The 21,486-nt window shown below is 40.2% G+C and overlaps 1 protein-coding gene across 6 annotated transcripts in view; it reads right to left on the bottom strand.

The window, feature by feature from the left end:
* Positions 1–21,486, bottom strand: part of NFIB (nuclear factor I B) — a 177,135-nt gene that overhangs the window by 150,430 nt on the left and 5,219 nt on the right. For all 6 annotated transcript variants that reach the window (XM_075136389.1, XM_075136392.1, XM_075136391.1 and 3 more), the window contains exon 2: positions 19,242–19,773. In XM_075136389.1, coding sequence (XP_074992490.1) covers positions 19,242–19,773 — 532 coding nt within the window. The remainder of the gene's footprint in view (positions 1–19,241; positions 19,774–21,486) is intronic.

Here is a 21,486-nt window from a genome sequence, read left to right as displayed (position 1 = left end):
ATTTTAGTGCCAAAGGTAAGATACACAAATGCAATAGTTGTTGTAAACAATGTGATGTAGAACACGCCTATCTTTTCATGCTTGTGAAAAAATATTTTCTTATTCATACCAAAAGACCTAGAATGTATGTTCAGAATACATTATCACAAATGAACAGACCCAATCAGTTTAATGATTTGTTTTATCTAGCAATAAGAAAGTGCTGAGAATCACAGCCTGCAGGTTGGAATGCAGTTGTAGTGTGCCGAGTATTGCTTTGGCACAGAGACTCCACGCTAAGTGTTTGAAACACCGCTATACACCACGATCTCAACAGGGCTGAAGATCCTGTTGTGCTTGGTGCTGAACTGAGACGCAGGAGGACATCGATCTCAAAAACCTATATTCCTTCTCCTCTCAGACACTGAGTTTCAAATCTGTGTAAAAGCGTTTCTAGAAGCAGCAAGACAAAGTAGCATGTTTATATAACTAACTGTTGTTTCACTTGTAGCCAGGAGACAGCATGTTATTTTAAGAGGGAAATAATGCAAAACTCTTTTTGCATTCCAAAGGTGTTCACCTTCAGCAAGAACCCTGTAACACAGCAGAATTACACGACATCCTGTTATCCTAATGGCTTAACAAGGTACATTGGTTCTGATGAAGAACATTACTTCTCCTGAGATATGAGATTGCAATATAGAAAACTGCAGAGAATGTGACAAGGAATCACTTCTTACAAGTAGTCTTGTAACCAATGAACTATTCTTCAAAACTAACTAATTAGTTTGCTTCTTGTTTAGAATCAATTTCATCTTCTTCCCATGCTGCCACAATCTGCTGTAATGTAATATTGGCAAATCCTGTCAAGAGTTGTAAGATATAAAAAAAAAAAATCCCCAAACCAAAACAACAAAACAAATATCCAGTCAAATTTAAAAGGACTACAAGTGTTTGTCACAATATTTGGATTTATCCTAACACAATCAAAAGATAAATCCAGACCCCAAAGAACTGACAGTATTCCTTAGGGGTTGAGGCAAGGGAGGCGGGTGAAACAGTGTGCACAACTACATTTGAGCAAACTGACCTTATACACTTGCTATTTTGAGAATACTTGTTCTGTGCAGTTCCAAAAAAAAATCTGCTGACTGAATTAACTAATTGCTCCTAGCAAATGAAGATGACAATATCCCAATACAGAAAATTAGCACAAAGGTTCTCTTGACTTTTTTTTTTCTATATAAATAAACTTTATAGATATTTTGCATGTCCTTTTTTTCCAAAGCTTTCATATTAATGTTTATGAAAATAAATGTATAAATTGTTTTGCCTTCAGTTCCAAACCCTGGAGGTTTACATTTTGCAATTTCAGTTGATAATCCTCTCCATTCTGCTTTTTTAAGCATCGTATAGCTGACTTAAGTTGCACATTTAGCATAGATCTGATCTTCCACAGAGCTCAGTATAAAATCTAGAAAATACACACTAAAAAGTATTGTCCATGTCACAAAAGCAATTACTTCTGAGCAAAGCAGAACGGTTTAAATCTCATTATAAATCACTAAGAGTATAATTCCCAATGACTTCACATCTTAAAACTTAAGGGAAAATGTGGACCTATGATAGGGAAGGCAGAATTGGAATAACTACAGTGTGGAGACACAGGTGACATAGAAGAAGAACATATAGGAAAGCATTTGTTCCCCTAATGAAAAGTCTGTTTAATTACGAATCTTGCACATTTAAGGAAACTTGACTCATAATAACCACAAAAGATACTGAGAAGAAAAGATGCTGTAAAGTTACAGCTTGTGAATAAAAGCACCATCTTTTACATTCTCAGGTTGTTACATTCTCAAGTTGAACTGCACGCAGGCTTCATTTTTATTCTAGCTTTTGCATATCAGTCAAAATACAGCCTCCCCAGGCCTTGTCTACTAGGCTTTAAACATTATTTTACTAATTTCAGGGAGGTGAAAGGATAATCATCCGAAATATTCAAAATTATCAGGAAAAGTTTCAAGAATATACTACAGTCCAGAGGAATAGCATGCCCCTGGCCACGAACTCTGCAGCTTCTGACAGCAAGCTAGCACTGTCAGCATATTTGCCATCTTGCCCCTTTTTTCCATTGGTCTGATGACATGAGTAGTGGTAGCTTATTGCCCGTGATATGGCTCATGGAAATCCCAGACCACTGTCCTTGCCATGTGCAGACTAGCTGTAAATTTTAAGTGCAGGGAATCAAAAACATGGGGGAGATGCTAGAACTATTGTGCATGCACCGCATCATTGGTGTAGACTCCCATTGCTTTTGGACTTCAGGGAGGTCTTCCCCCACACACATAAATGGCCCAGCTGAGCTGCCAAGCTCTTTCTCTTATGTGTTCTACAGCTGTTTTATTATAACATCGTTTCTATCTTCAGCTGCACAGCCCTAGGCATGCTGCAAACATCATACACGTGAAATCTCCAGCCTCCGTGTCAAATGAGCCCAGCACTATGACCCCACACACTCCTGCGTGTTATGAAACCAGGCCCACAGGAACTGGGAGTCAACCAAGGTAAGGCAGCAGGCTATTGTCCCTTCCACACCAGACCTCCAAGTAGCAGTCACAAAAGATATTCAACTCCAGCTGCAGCAAGTGCTACCACAGCCATGCAGGTGTTCTCTGTTCTTAGCGGAGAGCAAAGGAAGTGGACTCTACTCTTCTCAACACGACCACCATCTGCTTTTGCTCAGATTTCTTTCTTCCTTGCAGTCTTACCAATTGACTATCCACTGTTCCACAGCGAACGCTAAGTGAACTCTTTGAATGTACTACTTTAGTTAATTTGGCCAGAGCCAAATTAGCATAGACTTGAACTGCAAAACCCAAAATACTTTACAATTTTATTGAAGACATTTCTTTCTCAGTTTCCAAAATCTCCAAAAACAAGACACTGAGCGTCATTAACCTATATGCCAGAGGCCTCTTTTGGTATCTAAAAATACCTCAATATCTGTAGTCTGGCACAAAAACTTTATACAACACAGGTGAAGAACAGCAGTAACAGCACCCAGCTACATACAGCATAATCTCTCAAGTAAAGAAAAGTATGCAGGAAGGGAACAGAGGAGACACATAGTATATACGCAGAGTTGCTTTTTGTAATAATCCACTTTAGAATCACAGAATCATAGAATCATTAAGGTTGGAAAAGACCGCTAAGGTCATCGAGTCCAACCGTCAACCCAACACTACACTTTATAGCAACACACAACAGTGTTACTTTTTTGCTGTTTTCTTTTAGCCCAGATAAAATGTTTCCTCAGAGTTTTCTTTAACAGTCATAAGATTATCACAGTTGGTGCAGCAGATGTTGGTCTCTGGGAAGAATGGCCTGATTCTGTAAAACCTGCTTTCTCATGTGCAGACCCTTTGAAATCAGTGGGATTTGTGTAAATAGGGATTTGCCAGATTAGGTCTACAGTCTAGAGAGCCTGCAGTACTTCAGTCATACGTGTTCTAGTTTTGTTGCCTGGGAACCTAATACACCATAACAGCTCCTGAACAGGCCAAGCATCCTTTACAGAAGCAGTACGAATCTGAACACAGTCCTTGCAACACGAATTCAGCATTAGGACTTTACACTACTTAAAACAACCCCTCCTGCGTCAAACAAGGTTCAAAGAGATCAGACCTAATGCATATTAATGTACAAAATACAAGAAGGTTGCCCCTTGCATTTACAAATAAATTTACAAAAATAAATTAAGATTATTTTCTCCTTTCTTTATTCTTTTATTTTCCCTAAATGGAACACAACATTGGATATGCATATTGTCCTCTCCCAACATCAAAACCTGGAGCTGCAAACATTTTGTATACAGTAACTTTGGGTTACCATGGAGACGGAAGAAGAGAGTCCACTATTCAGAAGTCAACAGACCTGTCTAGCGCAGGGGCTTCAAAATTGGTGCCATTGGCAATGGAGATGGCATCCTCCACTGCCCCTCCTCACACCCACTCTCGGGCACTCTCTGCTGCACCCCCGGCCCACTCCTCCCTAGCCCCACCTGTGTTGCTTTCTCTCAATTCACTTACTCCCCGCATCCCCCCAGGTTCTGGCAGGAGCTGAGTTACTGATGCAGTTTCCATTGGCAAGGAGGCACACGCAGCCCATGGCCAACAAGCAGTCAAACGGTGACAGGCTCCAAAAAAGCTGATGCGTGGTAGCTGCCTCTGTGGAGACACTTACTCTGAGAAACTGGGAAATGCTGGCACATTTACTCATCACCTGTGATGTCCAGCGATGCAGTTACTCTGCCGCTCAGGCGTCTGCCAGTCAGGCATCGAGAAATATGCCAGCATGGCACTGGTGAGACCGCACCTTGAATACTGTGTTCAGTTTTGGGCCCCGCACTACAAGAAGGACACTGAGGTGCTGGAGCACGTCCAAAGAAGGGCAACAAAACTGATGAAGGGTCTGGAGAACAAGTCTTATGAGGAGCAGCTGAGAGAACTGGGATTGTTTCATCTGGAAAAAAGGAGGCTGAGGGGAGACCTTATCACTCTCTACAACTACGTGAAAGGAGGCTGTAGTGAGGTGGGTGTTGGTCTCTTCTCCCAAGTAACAAGCGATAGGACGAGAGGAAATGGCCTCAAGCTGCGCCAGGGAAGGTTTAGATTGGGTATTAGGAAAGACTTCTTCACTGAGAGGTTTGTCAAGCATTGGAACAGGCTGCCCAGGGAAGTGGTTGAGTCACCATCCCTGGAAGTACTAAAAGACGTGTAGATGTGGCGCTTAGGGACATGATTTTGTGGTGGACTTAGCAGTGTTAGATTAACAGTTGGACTCGATGATTTTAAGGGTCTTTTCCAACCTAAATGGTTCTATGATTCTATATGCCACTTTCAGATAGGTCATGTGCTACCAGTGATACAGAAACCAGCCTTGAGAACCAAAGCCAGACACCCTTGTCAATAATATACATGATAACTAGGATGTGTGCCAAACACCATTCACTCAAACTGGAAACTACAGATCAAACACCACATCAACAAACATAGTCAGACTCATATGCATATATTATTATTAGAAAACAAAACATGCATATAACTGAAAGAAGATCAAATGAGAACCACATGAAGATGCAATATGAATGCAGTTTTGTTGCTTTCAGGACCCATGTGAGCTTGCTCAGACCTCACCATGATATCTTTATGTATCACTGTGTTACATCATGTAGGCACACTGCAGTAGAACCAAATTTTAAAATTCTAGAGCTTTTTTGCAACTTATATGCAACGTGTAGATTAATTATTAAATTCTGTTCTGTGCATTTTGACACCTGTTTCCAGGGCATTACAATGAAAGCTGGGGACTTTATACATACATTTGCTACAATAAAACTGTTGCTAATCGCTGCTTCCCAAAATACAACCCATAACTATTATTATTCAGCAGTCATATCTACATGATCTAATATTGTTGCTTTATAGTGCCTCTTCTTAACCGCGTCTGTTGGTCTCAGACACGGGGTGCCTATCAATGGCAAGAGAAGTGTCATGAGCACAGGGAAGACAGAATATCTCATTATACCAAAATATGGAATTTAAGAAAAAGTCTATGCATAGCCCTCTCTGTAGGTTCCTCACCAGATGGAATAGGGAGTTCTGTGTTAATGCTCGTCCTACTGTGAAACGCATCAGCAAGCCCAAGTTACCATTAATATGGCTTGAATTCTGACAAGGTCAAACTGGCTGAACCATATTTAAAAACACTTTTATCTTACTGCAATAGGATAATGTGTTCTAAGACTATATACCGCAGGAACATAAGACTCTTCTGCTGATTTAACCTAGGCTCAAAAGCTAATGCTCTGCACCATGCTTCAAGTTAATTACTGCTGAACAATGCAGGAAAACAGCTCAGGACTCCAGCACAGCACCAAGAGAATTAATATGCCCTTCTGATCAAAGAAAACTAAGCAGGCTATGTCCAGGAAAGCAATTACAAAACTGCAAATGTCTGAGAGAAAGTTCAGGTGATTTTATTTGCTCATTATTTGTGAAGTCAAAGCTCAGAAAAGGAGCAAATTTGACTCCTGCATTAACATCATTGAACCCTGAGGTTACAAAGGACATCAAGAGATCACCTGAACCACCTCTCTTCTGGACAACTTGATCAAGTTTAGGTGTGCTATTTTGGTAGATGCTTCTTAAACCTGTCCTTGATAAAAATAACACATTCTCCTCTCCCAGCCTATACTGCCCTCATCACTAGAAAGTTACTGGTTTTTTTTTTGAACACAATCTTTCCTGATGAAATGTTTAGCCTCCACTTCTTGTCCTACCTACAAGGAAGGCTAATCAGAAATCTGGAAAGTTTCTGGCTACCTCCAAATAATTCACACTTTTTTTCTCATGTGCAGCACCCAAAACTAGACAGCATTGAAGACGATTACACCGTAAGCCCTTTCAGTTGGACGCAGTTAGTGGTGTGTGAGTCCTTCTAACAATTGTTGCAACTTCATGCTAGGTCTTGGTTCACACTACTGAATGATCAACATCGTTATTTGACTCTGCAATGATCCTAGTCCTAAACCTGAAACATGTCTTTGAACGCACATGCTTTACATCACACAAATGTTGGAGGCCAAACAACAGATTAATTGCTGGCCTTAATGCTGTGTTTGTGAGTGCTAAGAAGTCATTCCAAATGTTCCAAAAAGGATTAATGCAGTATAACAAGTCTATTTAATTACTGAAAGATCAGTGATCCTCATTTTACTATAAGCAGCTTTTCCTCTATTTGGAGGCTGTCAATGGAACAGAAATCATTCAGACAACTATAATTCTTGCCCCAGAATATTCAAGTTATAGCAGCAATACAGTGATGTAAATATGTGAAAGGCCAGGGAGGACTATATACGCGCACTGCATTTGTGTATGACAATGCAAGATCAGGCACGTGTTTTAAAATATAACAGCACTCCTCACTATAGTTAAAATGCAGAAACAATTATTGTGCTCTATGTAACAATGTGATATCTGTTGCCTTAACTAAAAAAAAAAAAAAAAAGGCAACAATTAAGCCAGTTAAAATAATTACACACAGCTTAAAAAAAAAAAATTCCCTCAGGTTTGATAAAACCAAAGAAGTCCGTGACTCCTACAACATAAGCGTTTATAGATGGCTGAACTGCAGGCAGTGAACTCACCTATGAATGCATATATGGTAAAATCACAACTTGATATAGATTACTTTAAATTATGTGTCTGAATCTAGACAGCCCAATCAATTTTCCAATTCTCCTTTCTGCACAAGCTGGTTATTCTTTAACTGGAAGATAAACAATAGAATAACTTTTGATGTTAACCCTCAGTTAGCTGTAAACTCACTGTTTCAGTACCACCTGGGGAAAGTGCATGGACAGACTTCTTTTCATTTTTGTATTTTAATGTCACTTCCTACTCTGAGAAGTAGACACAGTAATTTTGTAGGTGTTGATGTTATAGCTGGCTCATCACCAACCCTGAAATATCATAAAGGAAGGAATGAGGAAAGCAATGACTTAAGCAGTAAAAGTAGATGGCACACTGGGTCCGAAAAGCAAAAGTTACTACTTCAGTATTTAGGAGAGTTTCAGTACAATCAACGGGGGCTTCAGGCAAAGGTAGGCCCTCCAAGACAAGACCCTGGACTAACCCCTTACAAACCAATGGTCTCCTCCTCAGCTGCTTCACAAACCAGACCTGCAGAAGTCTGAGAGATGAAACAGGATGACTAGCATATTCCAGACACAAGCACGCTGTTACATTAGCTTGGGTTTCATCTCGCACCTCAGCCCAAACTCCTGACCATCCGTCCTCCTCCCATGATGGTGTGCTCTGGTCTTAGCTACTGGCCCACTTGACTGAAAAACCTGGGCTCAGAGTGGAGAGAGGGATGGAGAACCAGACTCAGCTCAAAGGCCACCCCTGCAGGCACTGCAGATGCCTCCTCTGTGGTGAGCCAGCTGGATGAACATCCGTATAACTGCCCATGATGATTGTGTCTTTTATCTTTCTGCCTAAAGTATTTTTCCCCTTCACTGTCACAGGGCAAGAAAACTCAGACAGCTCTCTGAGCGCACCAAAGCCCCTACCGTGGTCCCACCCTCAAGGGCCAGCCCTGCCCAGGGCTCCTGCAGACTGAAGCACGGGTGACCCAAGGAGTGCTCCCACCACAGACCCGGTCTCCTGCGGCAGGCTGACTCCGCTGCTCAGTTTCTCTCTGACGCCCTCTCGCACAGAGCGGTACCACCGCAGGGCTTGCAGTGGAGGAATGCTTTGTGCTGGCCCTCCCTGCTTGGGCAAGTTTCTTCCGTCCGGGCATGAGAAAACCGGGTAAGACATTTCTTTACAACGCAGAGCCCACTTGGGGGCTGGGCACCAGCACACGGATTTTGCTTGCAGTGAAATACGGGAAGGGTTATAACTTTTCAGCCGGTATGTATCTCGGTATTTCGCAACCCCCGCTGAGGCAGGGCTGAAGCAAGCGGTCCTCTCTCTCCCTGGGACCGGAGGCACAGAGAGGCTACGCAACCTGCCTGCGGTCACCTGCGGAGCCACAGCAGGGCTGGGGACCAGGACAAAGATTCTGAAGTCCTTGAATCTCAACATTGAGTCATACTTTACATTGTCATCAGAGATAACATTCAAGCTCCTTGCATCAGCATTCCCACCCTCTTCCTTCAGAGAAACTATATAACGGCAATTAAAAATCACACCCAGATTGTGGAGTTTCACACTGAAGGAAAAGGTTTGGTCATTTACAAGTGCACGGGAATGCTTTATGTACACATACAATGTGACTTTTTTTTTCTTTTTCAAAAAAAAATGAATGAGTCGACAGAGAAATCAGGTGGATTGAGGAAATACAAACCTGATCATACGCTGCAAAAGTCAGTGCATAGTGCTGTGAAAGAAAATGTTTTAAATGAAGTCAATTTGATTGAACAAATCTACTCATGTGAGCAAAGTTTTCAGGCTAAGGCCTTAAATTAAGAACATACCAATTATCTGATGACCACTGGATTACAAATTTACGTGTTTTATAATGCTACCAGTACTAGCATATGAGCTTTCTTAACCCAGCAAGGCTGTATCATGCCATCAGTTTTTCAACAGACCCAGTCACTGATTTCAAAAGGCATTGCTTCCTAAAACCACTGGCACAATGCAGCAGATGATTAGACGTAATACCCATCTGAAAAAACTAAACTGTCCTAATAGTCAAATTGTAGATAATTACAGGAAGCGCAAAGCATACATCAAGAAGCTGACATTAGCATCAGGGACATTGACGGTAGGCAGCCTGTCGGGATACGGGGCCAATGACTCCCCCTCTCACTGAGAGTAATTCTTAAGAACAAATAGTTTCCGCTAGAAACAAAGTGTTTCACAAAAAAAAAAGAAAAAAAAGGCAGAAGACAAAGATTGTTCTTTCTCCCCTTTTGATAAGTTTAGTTACTGCATCAAGCATAGCATGTAAAGTCCTTTGCTTTAGAGACCACAGTTGCTCTTGAATACAGTCTGGGTCTTTAAGAAAACAATGTTTTGGTACTGAAGAAATCAAATAGCCACTTGTGACACTGACATGAAATGCTCCTCCATTTCATGTCAAGAAATTCTTTTTCTTTTGATTACTCTTTTTTTCCTAAAAATCAAAGTGGTGTGCATACACATTACATTTTCACCACAAAACATTTTCAAAGCGGGACCTTCTTCCCAGCAGATCCCACTTGAACAATGCTCACAGTGAAACGGGACCAACTAAGACTGATGGTGTTTGCTCTTGAAAAACGTAGCGAACCTGTGCACCCTAACAGAAAAGAAATGCACTGCAGTCTGAGAGAGGATGGAATTTCCCTCCAGCCCCTAGAAATCCTCCCGCCACCTCTTCCACTACAGAGGGCTGTCAATTTGTCCCATCGCTGTCAGCAGACAAAAGGTGGTGACATCAGGAGCACATCCAAGGGAGGACATGGCCACTCTGGAGGGACACCACGAAACCCGCTGGGGTGTAAATTCAGGGCCAAGGTCTTCTTGTCAGCGATTACCACAAAGAACCGGAGGAAATGGCGCGGCTGCTGAACAATGGAGAGGTCAAGCAGTTCGCAGCTATTTCATGACCCAGACAAGTCAAGGTCAAGAGATTCAGGTAGCAACTTGGCCTGGGCATGAGTTACAGCACAAATGAATTGTTTTAACAAATCGGCTTTGGTCAATTAAACCTAACAAGACATGTTGCATCACGTAGCAGGGTTCTTGACACTAAGGCCAGGAGCTGAGGCCAGCCTCGTAAAACACGTCTTTTAACATGGCATAACAAATTTACGGTAATCCGTCCAGAAACTGCAGATGTCAGAATAATAAAATAGAAGTTGTCTTGACTAGGAGATGTTTTCACACTTTTAAATCAGGGACACTGGAGTGTAGTCATCCTTTCAAGACGTCTGGCATCATTTTCAATGGCATTAATCATGCAATGGAAAACTGATGCTGCAGTAAATATATTTGCTATCTCTCAGACACAAGGCGCTTCCATAACAATCTTCTAAGCAAATCCAGCATTTCCTTGTTAGTCGCTTCATCAAAAAAGGCTGAAAATGGTTCAGCATTTTAGGCCAATATAATTCACAAGCAAAAAATATATACTCTGTAAATATTTTAATCATATTTAATTTCTAAAGACACGGAGTTTGTAATTATGGATTCTAATGTGTGCACATTTCTTTGTTTCTGTTTTAAAGAAAAATTTATAAATCCTATGACATTTTCTCAGAAGATAGCTTGTGGAGACAATGGCAAGATAACTGACTAAAAATTAAAATACAATGCTAGATTTAAGATAAATAGTTTGTACTTATCATTCATTTGTTTAAATTCATTCTTTATGAAAATATGTATAGTAATTCAGGTTAATATAACTTGAAGATTGGGAAGACAAATATATAAACAGTATGTTCAAGACCCAAATGTTTAAAATTCTCAGTTGTCAAATAATTGCAAGTAATACAGAATATACTTACTCGTGCACAGCAGTTGTGTCAAACCAATATCAGAAAACTTATCTTTTTTCCTAATTTCTCGACGGATACGCTGAGTTTCTCAAACAGAGTTCACTAACTGTTCATTTTTGCATTTGGCTTTCCTGTTCTTTCTCTAAGGAAGAAAAGGGGAACTGTTTTGCTCAATTTCCATGTGTATTTTTTCAGGGGGGAAATAATTAAAAGTCCACTTAAAGCCATAGAGATGCCTTTAGTGAAGGTGACTTTATGGAAGGACACTGGAAAACATAAAAGTTTCCCTTCCATTCTGGAGATAGGCGGTTACTGTTAAAAAGTGCAAGGTTTCTCCAAGGGAAAAGAACACTTGATTGTTGAAAGGGCTTCAGCTAAGCTTTTGCACCATGCTTTACTCAGTGCCGTATCACGGCAACTTCTCTTTATTTCAATTCTATTTGTTCGAGTAAAAACAGCGGCTTAAAAGATCCCAAACACCGTAAGCAGTTAGGAGGAAACTAACATTAAAATTACTCCGATGTCCCTGTAATTTTAAGTCACTTTTTTGACTGGAGGAGGGGCATGGGGGCAAGAGGGATGTAACACACAGGAGTCATGGGGCTGAATGCAAAAGCTCTGGTCCTCAGGCTGGCTGAAAACATCCGGAACGCTATTATTGATGAACACACTTTAGATTATCAGCCCTTCCTCAGACAGATATCCCCCACAAAAGCCGAGTCTGAAGTGCCCATCTCCCACCGACTGTGAAAAAGGCTAGAACAAAAGTCACACGCCAATAATGAGATTCCTAAGAAACAGCTAAAGAAATGTATTTATTTAAAATAAAAAAAGCACAATATACTTCAGAAAGGAGAAGTATACTCTCTGAAAGGAGAGTTTGGCAGGGGAAAGAGTTCAAGAAAGTAATCTTTTTTTAAATAAAAAGGCAGAGGGGAAAGATTAACAGCTGTGCTAGAAGAATGTTCCCAACTTCACACACAACCCACTGCTCCCAGACAGTACAATATTTACACCCAAATCAACTCTCTTTTCTCTTGGACAAAGCTAATAATCTAAGATTTACTTCCCCTTTACTAGCTTCTGAGCCTTTCAAACCTCTTCTAATCCAGGCTTCACTGCCCTGAGCCAGGTTTTTAGCAACTGCCCGTAGAAGTTCCACCAGAGTTTAAAAAAAAAAAAAAAAAAAAAAGGAGAGACAGAGTAAAATCATGAAATCTCCCTGTAATGAATGACATCTTGTTTGACATCTGTCAATCAAACTGGCTAATCACACAGATCTTCTTCCGTTTTCACATTCACTTAGCATCTGCAAAGTGTCTCCAGATAGATAAGGGATCTCTTCTCCACCCCACAACGGAAGGAAGGAGCAACCCTATTCAGTTAAGTTAGCCATTTAACTTGATCTTGAGATCATCCTAACCTGAGTGATTACAGCAAAGCCACATACCACCTTGCTGTTGAGATTGGAACGTAACGCTTTAGGAAGCCTTTTGAATTACTGTGCTTGGCACTGTGGTACGCTGCTCCCAGGACCAGAGCTTCAGAGGGCCACCAGTCCTTGAGATGTCTACATTACTATACTAGCAGCAGGGGGGAGGAGAAGGAGGAAAAGCAGGGAAGAAGGGAAAGCTAGAAAAAGAAACCGACTTGACAGCAATCTCATGCAATTAACTTTAAAATCCAACCTGCAGTGGTATTTAGTGTTTAATTATTTTAATGACGTTTTCACAGTTACAATGAATTCAATATGCATGAAAATTAAGAAATATAAAACATAAATCTCTGCTGCTATTTGAAGTATTCCCTTTATGAATTGTGGCCTTATTTATAGTTTAAAAGCTTTTTTTTGTTCCCAGTATTGTTCTTCTGTCTGAAACTACCGTGAAGCAAGAATCTTCTGTTTTCTTTTCTATTCTTTTCTTTACTTTATAGCTTCTTGCTGTCGATCTAAATGTCATTCATAAATTAACACTGACCTCTAAATTTTCAACTAGTTGCACAGAATTTATTTAACCATAAGCCTCTTTTGTCTTAAACACAATTAGTGTCATTTAACCCTGTGAAAATTACTCCCCTTGGTGTATCAGGTAAGAAAAACAGAATGAGCTAAAAGCTCCTTCCTAAAATGTATATATTTTTCATTCCTGACTGCAACAGTTAAATTAAATATGGAAAATTCCCTTTCCTTTCTCATGAACCTGTCATATGACCTGTTACCCTGTTGTGAGGGAAACTAAAATGAAAAAGAAAAAAATATACATTTTGAATTCTTCGGATCTATTGTCCGAATGTCAGTTCACACACACACACATTCTGAAAAATGAAAATTGATGGGTGACCTTTTTAAATGTTTTAATATCCTCCATCTTCATAAACAAAGTATCTACAATCATCAATTGAAAAACATTATTGTGCCCATATATACACCAAATTAACCTCCATCTCCTAATGACAAATGTCTTTCCTCCCTGTAATTTTCAGCACAATAGAGATACTCGACAAAGTAGTCATCCAAAATTTTACATTAGAAAACTAGAAAAGACATCAACACAGTGTCTTTTTCAGCTTTTTTGAACTACATTTTCCGCACGCCTGAGAGTGGAATTGCTCAAAGTAATTCAAAGTTTTAAAAAGGTGTAGTATTCCCTATCAGATTCTTAAGCTACAAAAAGCTCTTCTCGTATGAGACCAGATAAAATATAAACTCATTTTTCTGCTTCTGCACTGGCTTTCTGATTCAAAACTGAGGTTTAGCGCAAGGGATCAGCACGCCATTTCACTGTGTAAGTGACAAGCTCCCAGAGCACCTAGATGCCTACAGGTACAGGCAGTAATAAGCTCTATTTCCTGTTGTTCCCAGTGTAACTAATAATTTGCTGTGTAAACTCCAACAAATCACTTTGTACCTTGACATACCTTCTGCAAAACAGGTAAAATGTTCTACTGTATGTTCCCAGGTAAAGTATTCAGGAGGCAAATCATTAAAGTTCATGGAAGTAGGAACAATCAGCAATTCAATGGATTGATTGATTCTTCTAAGCCCATTATTTTTTTATTAATTGTACGTGGAAGCATCAGCGCACACAAGAAATGCAAATCCAAAATCCATCTGGGTGGTGTGACCTTTAGACATAGGACGATTATTATGACTTACGCAGAAGGGAGACTGCTTAAAACGTAATTTTTATTGTGATTTTAGGTGGAATTTCTTGGAGTCACAGCAAACTAAGCAAAATAATTTTACTTATCATTTTAAAATATGAAAAGTCTTATTATCATATTACTATATTATGAATTTTCTATACTTACTAACACGAAAATAACTAGGCAAACCTATTTCAAAATTTGAGCTCCCTGTAAAAACAAATTCACAAAACTCAAGAAGCTTAATAAAAAGATCAAGCCATTGATACATTGAGAGTTCACCCACCCAGTCCTGCAGTTCAGATACCTCACGTTTAAAAAAGAATTACAATTCCTCCTGGAGGGAGGACACATTTTTCCAAGTGAGACGGTGCCTACATGTTGCCAGGACCGTCCTAAGAGAAAAAGCGATACCCCCCTTCGGTCGAGGATTACCACGTACAGCTGGGGCAAACACGGTTGCGAACCAACCCCGCGCCCCAGCTGGGATTATCTGAAAACGCGCTCGTTCCCAGTGGGAGGCACGCCACCAAAACGGGGGTAGGCCCGCGCCCCTCGCCCCAGCGGCGGGCGGCACGCGGCCTGCAGGCAGCGCCGGCGCCCGGCCGCCCCCCGACCCGCCAACGCGCCGGCGGGAGGGCCCCGCGCGCAAGGCTCTCCCCCATCGAGGCTGGGGAGGCCAGCCCGCGGCCTCCCTCTCCCCCTCTTCTCCTTTCTCTGCCTTCCTCTTTTTTCCCTGGCCCCCGTCCCCGCAAGGGACAGGACACAGTCTGGCGATTCAGGGACTCACGTAGGCCAGGCTTCCTTCTGTGCAGCCCTTTGGGTAGCGCTGCTAATCCTTCTTATTAATTAACGAGATAATAGCAGTTAACCGGAAAGCAATATTAGTGCTAACTATCTAGGAAACTTCCAACAGGAATGATTTAGTCCTTTTACTGATTTCCTGGTAACAAAGTCATGCAGCTGGAACTGTAGCAGCATCCTGATGGCTTAAGAAGTTAAAAAACCAAGAGTGCCTGAACAGTATCGGACTAAGGATATCTGCATCTATTTTCTGCCCTCCTTCTTGGATAGTTTAAAAGATCCTCCGCTCCCTCAACTTCAGAGTTTATTATCAGCGGCGGATGCGGGCTCCCCGCATTGTATCACTCTTACCCAGGGACAAAGGAGAGTGTAAACAGTAACAGGACTGGCCTGAGAAATGTACTCTGAGAGGCACATGCATTAAAAACACTTACAAACGTTTACCATTTACATGTACCATTGCTTCAGCCCTTTAAACTCCCAAAGCATTTCTCAAGGTCTACTGTGCTTCATTCAGCATGTGCTGAAATACCTAACATCAAGTTTGCATTTTTATTTATGCTGCAAAAAATAGCAGAGATGACGCGGGGATTAGGGATTCTGGAGATGGGCTACATTGCTGTAGATATTTCATGTTTTAGAAAAAACAGCAATGCAATTTTTAATTTTTTTTTTTAATTAGCCATTGTAAGAGTAAGTAAAACATCTATCAGAAGAAGGGATTTATATTATCTGCAGCAAACAAGTACTGCAGCTTTCATTCACTGATTGTCAAAAACTTTCCAATGTGCCCACTGCAATGCGGATGCCAACCAACGAATCAAAGGCATTCAGCAACTAGACAAAGAGGGTCTGATGCCAACCTCGGTGCCACTGGCAACCATTATTGGCATCAAGCACATTGTCTGCCTTTTTTTTCCCCTCTCCTGGCACTCAACAAACAAAATGGCGGTTCTTGTAGCAACGGGAACACAGCATAAGAGCTGCACTGAATCAAATACCATCAAATGATTTTATGGACTGAGATGCGTTTCATAACAAACGATAGACACTCTCTGATGCCTGACAGAACAAAAACCACAAAACAAAACACAACAAAAAACAGTTTTGTCAATAGAAACAACGTTCGTGCCATTTTCAAGGTTTGGGCTTTTTAAAAACTCAGGGGGGGGGGGTGTGTCAACCTGATACACACACCAAGCAGAGCCCCGCAGAAGTGTGTTACGATTAAGAATTATTTTGATGTTAAACATTGATCACAGTGTGTACATCCCATTTTCTTCCTCCATTTCACTCAAAGGAGCAGCATTGCAACCTATGTCAAGCCCCTTTTTCTTTGTTGTTTTTTTTTTTTAAGATCCTAAAGCACAAGAGGATGGTAGAAGGAGAATGGGGGGGGGGGGAAAGATGCTGAATTCTGAGGGACATGAGTGAAAAGTAGAACCAGATGAAGTTGGTCAATGACAGAACTTCATAGCTAGGTCCTTATTTCTTCTTTCAAGGCAGGCATGGAAGTAGAAGCTCTTTTCATTAAGAACTGGAAGGATTATTGACACTTCTAGATCTGGAAATTGTCAATATATTGTAACATTACTCTGCACTGCAATGCGGATGCCAACCAACAAATCACAGGCATCCTAGGCTAAACAAAGAAGGTCTGATGCCAATCCTGGTGCCACTGGCAACCATCACTGGCACTCAAACTATCTTTCCTCCTCCTTTTTCCCCTAATCTTCTTTTTTGAAGCAACAAAAAACTTGGCCCCTTTTTTCATTTTATGTGGTAATTCCTTCTCCATATTTCGTTCAGGGATTTAATTGTTTCTACGTCTCCACTCAGTTTTTACATGATACTATTAGGCGGGTTTATATATTCTAAAAGAGAAATAAAAAGCAAAAGCAGCATGTGTATAATGCAGCATTTTGGTTGACTTCATGCTTATCTTTTGCAAAGCCTGGTGCTCTTAATCAAGTGCACTACAAAGTGCCACAATTAACCTGCTTTCAATGAGGATAGAGAATCAAAGTTTGACAAAACGAAAAAAAAATACAAAGATAATTTAATATGACTTCTTCGAGAAGAGAGCCAACAGATGTTAACGAAAGATTTACTGTGAAGCAGCAAGACAGGTACAAAATACATTCAGTTTACAATAAACAAAAGGATCTACTAAGGGTGGCTTGGTACATAGAAATTAGCCAGCTTCATCTTTCAGTATATTTTCAAAGTAGCGTCGTGTACCTTTGAAAGTTATAATATTACAGCATGCTTATCTTACTCATTTCTGATTAGGCAAGTGTTTTAAATAAACTCATATTCTCAATCCATTTAAATCAATAAAATCAGCTATAACCTGCAATTCCTTCTCCCACTTCAAGTTACTGGCTTCCAATAACTTAAAAGTCGACAGTGTGTAAGAGTACTCTGACCCCAGCTCCTTTGGCTCAAGAGCTACTTAAACTATTTTGCCCCGCTTTGTAGTTTTGACTTTCAGAAACAGGTAAATCCATTAGAATTAATCAGTAAGCTATGTCTTGCAATATATGCATTCAAAATATCACGTGAACTTTGCTTCACAAAAGGAGTTTAAAGGTACAAATTATTTGTAATTAAGCTGTTTTGTTTAATGTTATCAGAGAAATCTTTCTTCCTATGTTATTGGGGATCAGATTTACCAGACTCTGCAGCTACTTAAAGTCGCTGCAAAATACCTAAGTGTTGCCTACTGCTGTGGAGAGAAAAATACAAAAAATACAAGCAGGGAAATAACCAAACCAAATCAATGAATCATATTTTTTCATGATGAATAATCAAAAAAATTGAACCCTATTTATACGTTCATGTAAACACAGTGCTCCACTTGTGTGAGTAAAAGCTAAAAGACAAATTCACTGAAAACAAAAAGGTTGTGTTGTGTATCTGTTCTTTTAAAGACTGAGTACACACCGAATGAAGACATGTGCAATTTTACTTTTTTGTTACTAACAAAATCCATTCCGTTTGTTTTTCAGTTAAATCCCGCAGTTATGTATCGGGCATCAGATAACAGCCTGCCATCTGCCCTTCTGCAGGCCATTTCTGCCTACTACCAGGCCAAGTTGTGAAATGGCCCACCATCTGCGGCCGGTCAAACTTTCCCTAGTTGAGGTCTGCAGCTAAAAAAGAAATGCTTTATTACTGCTGATCAGTCAGCAATACAAAGATGTCTAGAGGATGGTGTAACCACCAAAAAGAACCAAAATGACCCCTCACAAAGAAAAAGCATTTCAGAAGGCTTAGTATCGGAGAAAAAACCTTCATCTACTTACAACCATTTACAATTTCGGGGAACGTACCTATGAATATTGTTATCTGAATATGCAATATGATTAGCAGTTTTTTCCCTGATACATGATTATCAGAAGTCCTGTTTTTATTTTCATTACGTAAAACTAAGTTTAAGAAGCTTTTCCATAGTGTTCCTGCAATTTTCCACATTTCAATTATCTGCCAAATAAAATAAAGTATACGAGTGTGATTATGAAAATACACCTTTCATGGAAAATTCTCTCAAAATATTACAACCTGGATCCTTGTTTTAAAGCTCAGGTAAGAGGAGCTAGTGATGTAACATATGAATAAAACGTTAAGTACTGTATGCTGTAATTATGACTACATACGGTATTTACAAAGCAATATTTCTGTGCTAAAGTTTTATTTTATAGACATGAAAAAGTCTACAATTGCTCTTCAAAGTGATAGTAGGTTCATCAGTTTAAGGATGAATTCTTGATTATTTGTAACTACAAAGACAATAATAAATATTTGTCGTATTTATTGTGATTGTGCAATTGCACGTACCTGCATCTGTTACTAACTGTACTGGGGGAACTAAAAAAAAAAAACCAACTTGAAAAACAAGAAGAATGTTTCCTGAAGTCACAACTGAAAAAACTACACAATATATTGCCAATTTTTGACAAAAAAAAAGGCAACTTCAGCGGAACTAAAGTACTGCTTTGGTATGTCCCGCTCTCTCTTGAAAGAGAACAAGGCACGTATGTCAAACATACGTGACATTTACACAGGTCTGTAGGAATGTGTGTGTATGTAAGTATATACGTATACATGCTGATTTCCATATGGATATGTACCCACATTACGTCTATAGACCACAGAATAATGTTTCACTGGAAGCCAGCCCATACGGAAAACAGGGCTACCTGGAATCAGAGTTTGACATACTAACATAGAAACACGACAATCTGCTTCCTACCTTGCTCCTGCACGTAGTATGCCAAAAACAAATCAAGCTCCTTGACTGATACTGTTATGTGATGTGGCTGGACGCAAAGTGCTGGATTTGTGCAATGTGGTGATTTCATGAGCCGCTCTCCATCCGTACTTTCCAAGGGGATGCCTTTGAACAGGATCACCATGACTAGATCCAGACGCCAGACTTTGTCAGCCTGTCGCAGGCAGTCGATTCTCCTAATCTTACCCTTCTGGTCAGGATTGGACAATACACAGCACGGGTGCTTCTTCCCAGTCACCGTGAGCACAAAATCCTCCCGGAACTCTTGGCGAATATCTTTGCGCAGCTTGGCCAGGAGCCTGGATGCCCACTTCTGTTTAATTTCAGGCTTTTCGCTAAGTAGCTCATCCTTGACTGCTCTTTCCTCGTCCTTTGACATTCGTTTCTCATGTTTTTTAAAGTACTTGCGTTTTCGAGCCTGAAGGTTGAACCAAGTATAGGCAATTGCACGGACATGTGGAAGAAGTGCCTCAATGAACGGGTGAAATTCATCCTGTGGAAAGAAGTGGAGGGAAAAAAAAGAAGAGAAGAAGAAAACTCAAAGTCAGTAAGTTATCATAATCAAAGCAGTATCAAGAAAGGTTTCTGAAAATCTTAAAGTGAAATCCAAGACGAAGAGAATAAACACTTAAAATTTACGCAAATTTCTGTATAACACCTTTTATGCAATTACTACCGCTGTCAGGCAGCAGACAAAAAGTACACAGAGAATCACATTTTCCCCATATATCACTCTTTGAAAGAACCATGTGAAGATTTTATTTTGTATGCCTCCCCTCACTTCATCCTGCAATGCTGCAGAGACAATATCATTTAAAAGAGATGCTATCAAGATGTTTTGTTTCTAACATTTAAATATCTGAGTGAACGGCTAACATCAAGAAAAGTACCATTGCACAAAGAGGACACTATACGGTTTTAAAAAATCTGAGCAGAAACGTTCAGAAGGCTGAGGCGAATGCCACAGTTCATTTCTCTTCTCTGTGGCACAGAAACACAAAGCATATACATGCTCAGTGTAATGCCACACAGTTCCCGCTTTTGGAGCATGCTCTCAGCAAGAGACTGCTGGTGGCACAAAGAGCATGCGCCATTAAACTTGATCCATTTTCTTATCAAACGTCCAACATTCCAGCACTGAAACAGCACCATTCCAGTGGTGGTAACTAGAGAAACCAGTATACAGTAAGGGAAAGCGGGCAAAAGACACAGCGTGTCGTATACAAATCCTGAACAGAAGCTTCTGTACTTTCAGCTCTTTGGGCTTCCCTCCCACCACTCCCAAACTCTGTAAAATAAAAGTTTATGAAGTTGAGAACAAAAATTACATTTATGTTGTTCCGGCAGCTCCACTGTGGGTTTTGAAGCCCCACAGAGTCAGTTAATTTGTTAACTGATCACATGAGTGTGGCAATTATTCTAAACCCCTTAAAAATCAATCTGAGGTGTACAATGAAAAATGGCAACTTGGCACAAACTTTGCATTCTTTGTGTTTCTGCATGCTGTGGCAGAGTGACATTACGAGTGCACCGCTGGTCAAATGCTGTTTTTGTGAAATCCACGCAATTTATTTATAGTTCCAAAATATCCCTTTCTGTCATCTGGCTTCACCTGCAAGTTCTTATCTTCTGCCTAGCAGCGATATGGATTGCATTAAGGAGGTAATGCTTAGTTGTCGTCTACAAGTACATCCTATAGCAATTAAATTAATTCGTTTTGTCTGTTTAAAGTACCATCCTACACATCCATGTTAATATCTAAATAGGCCTTTCCCAAAATCTAATGCCTCTTTTCCGTGAGCAAATCCGCTGTTTAAAACAGCGCGATCTGCTTATCAAAATTACTGTATTTTGGTTTGGAAGGGAGACCTTAGGGGAGGTATCTTTCTTCCTGTATTCAGGCATATTTGGTTTTAAATACCATGCAGATTGCTCATCATACCGAGTGGCACGGTGCAATCAAACTAAAACTGAACCTTTTTTATACAATTATATTCAAGAATACAATTAACAAACTAATATTTTAGCTATGCTGCTAGACAAGGAATGAATTATGTTTAATCAATAGGCTGATTAACTCCATTAGATAAAAATGATGAAAGTATAACTAATGGTCTCAATTATACAGAGTTCAGACTGACATTGTAGAAGCTTCAGGCCAAGAATTTAGTATTTAAATCTTCAAATTTCAAACAAACTTCAAAAT

This window comes from Calonectris borealis, chromosome Z, assembly GCF_964195595.1.
Source record: "Calonectris borealis chromosome Z, bCalBor7.hap1.2, whole genome shotgun sequence".
Taxonomy (NCBI): Eukaryota; Metazoa; Chordata; class Aves; order Procellariiformes; family Procellariidae; genus Calonectris; species Calonectris borealis.
Note: the sequence above shows the minus strand (reverse complement) of the source record. Positions and strands in the feature narration are given on the sequence as shown.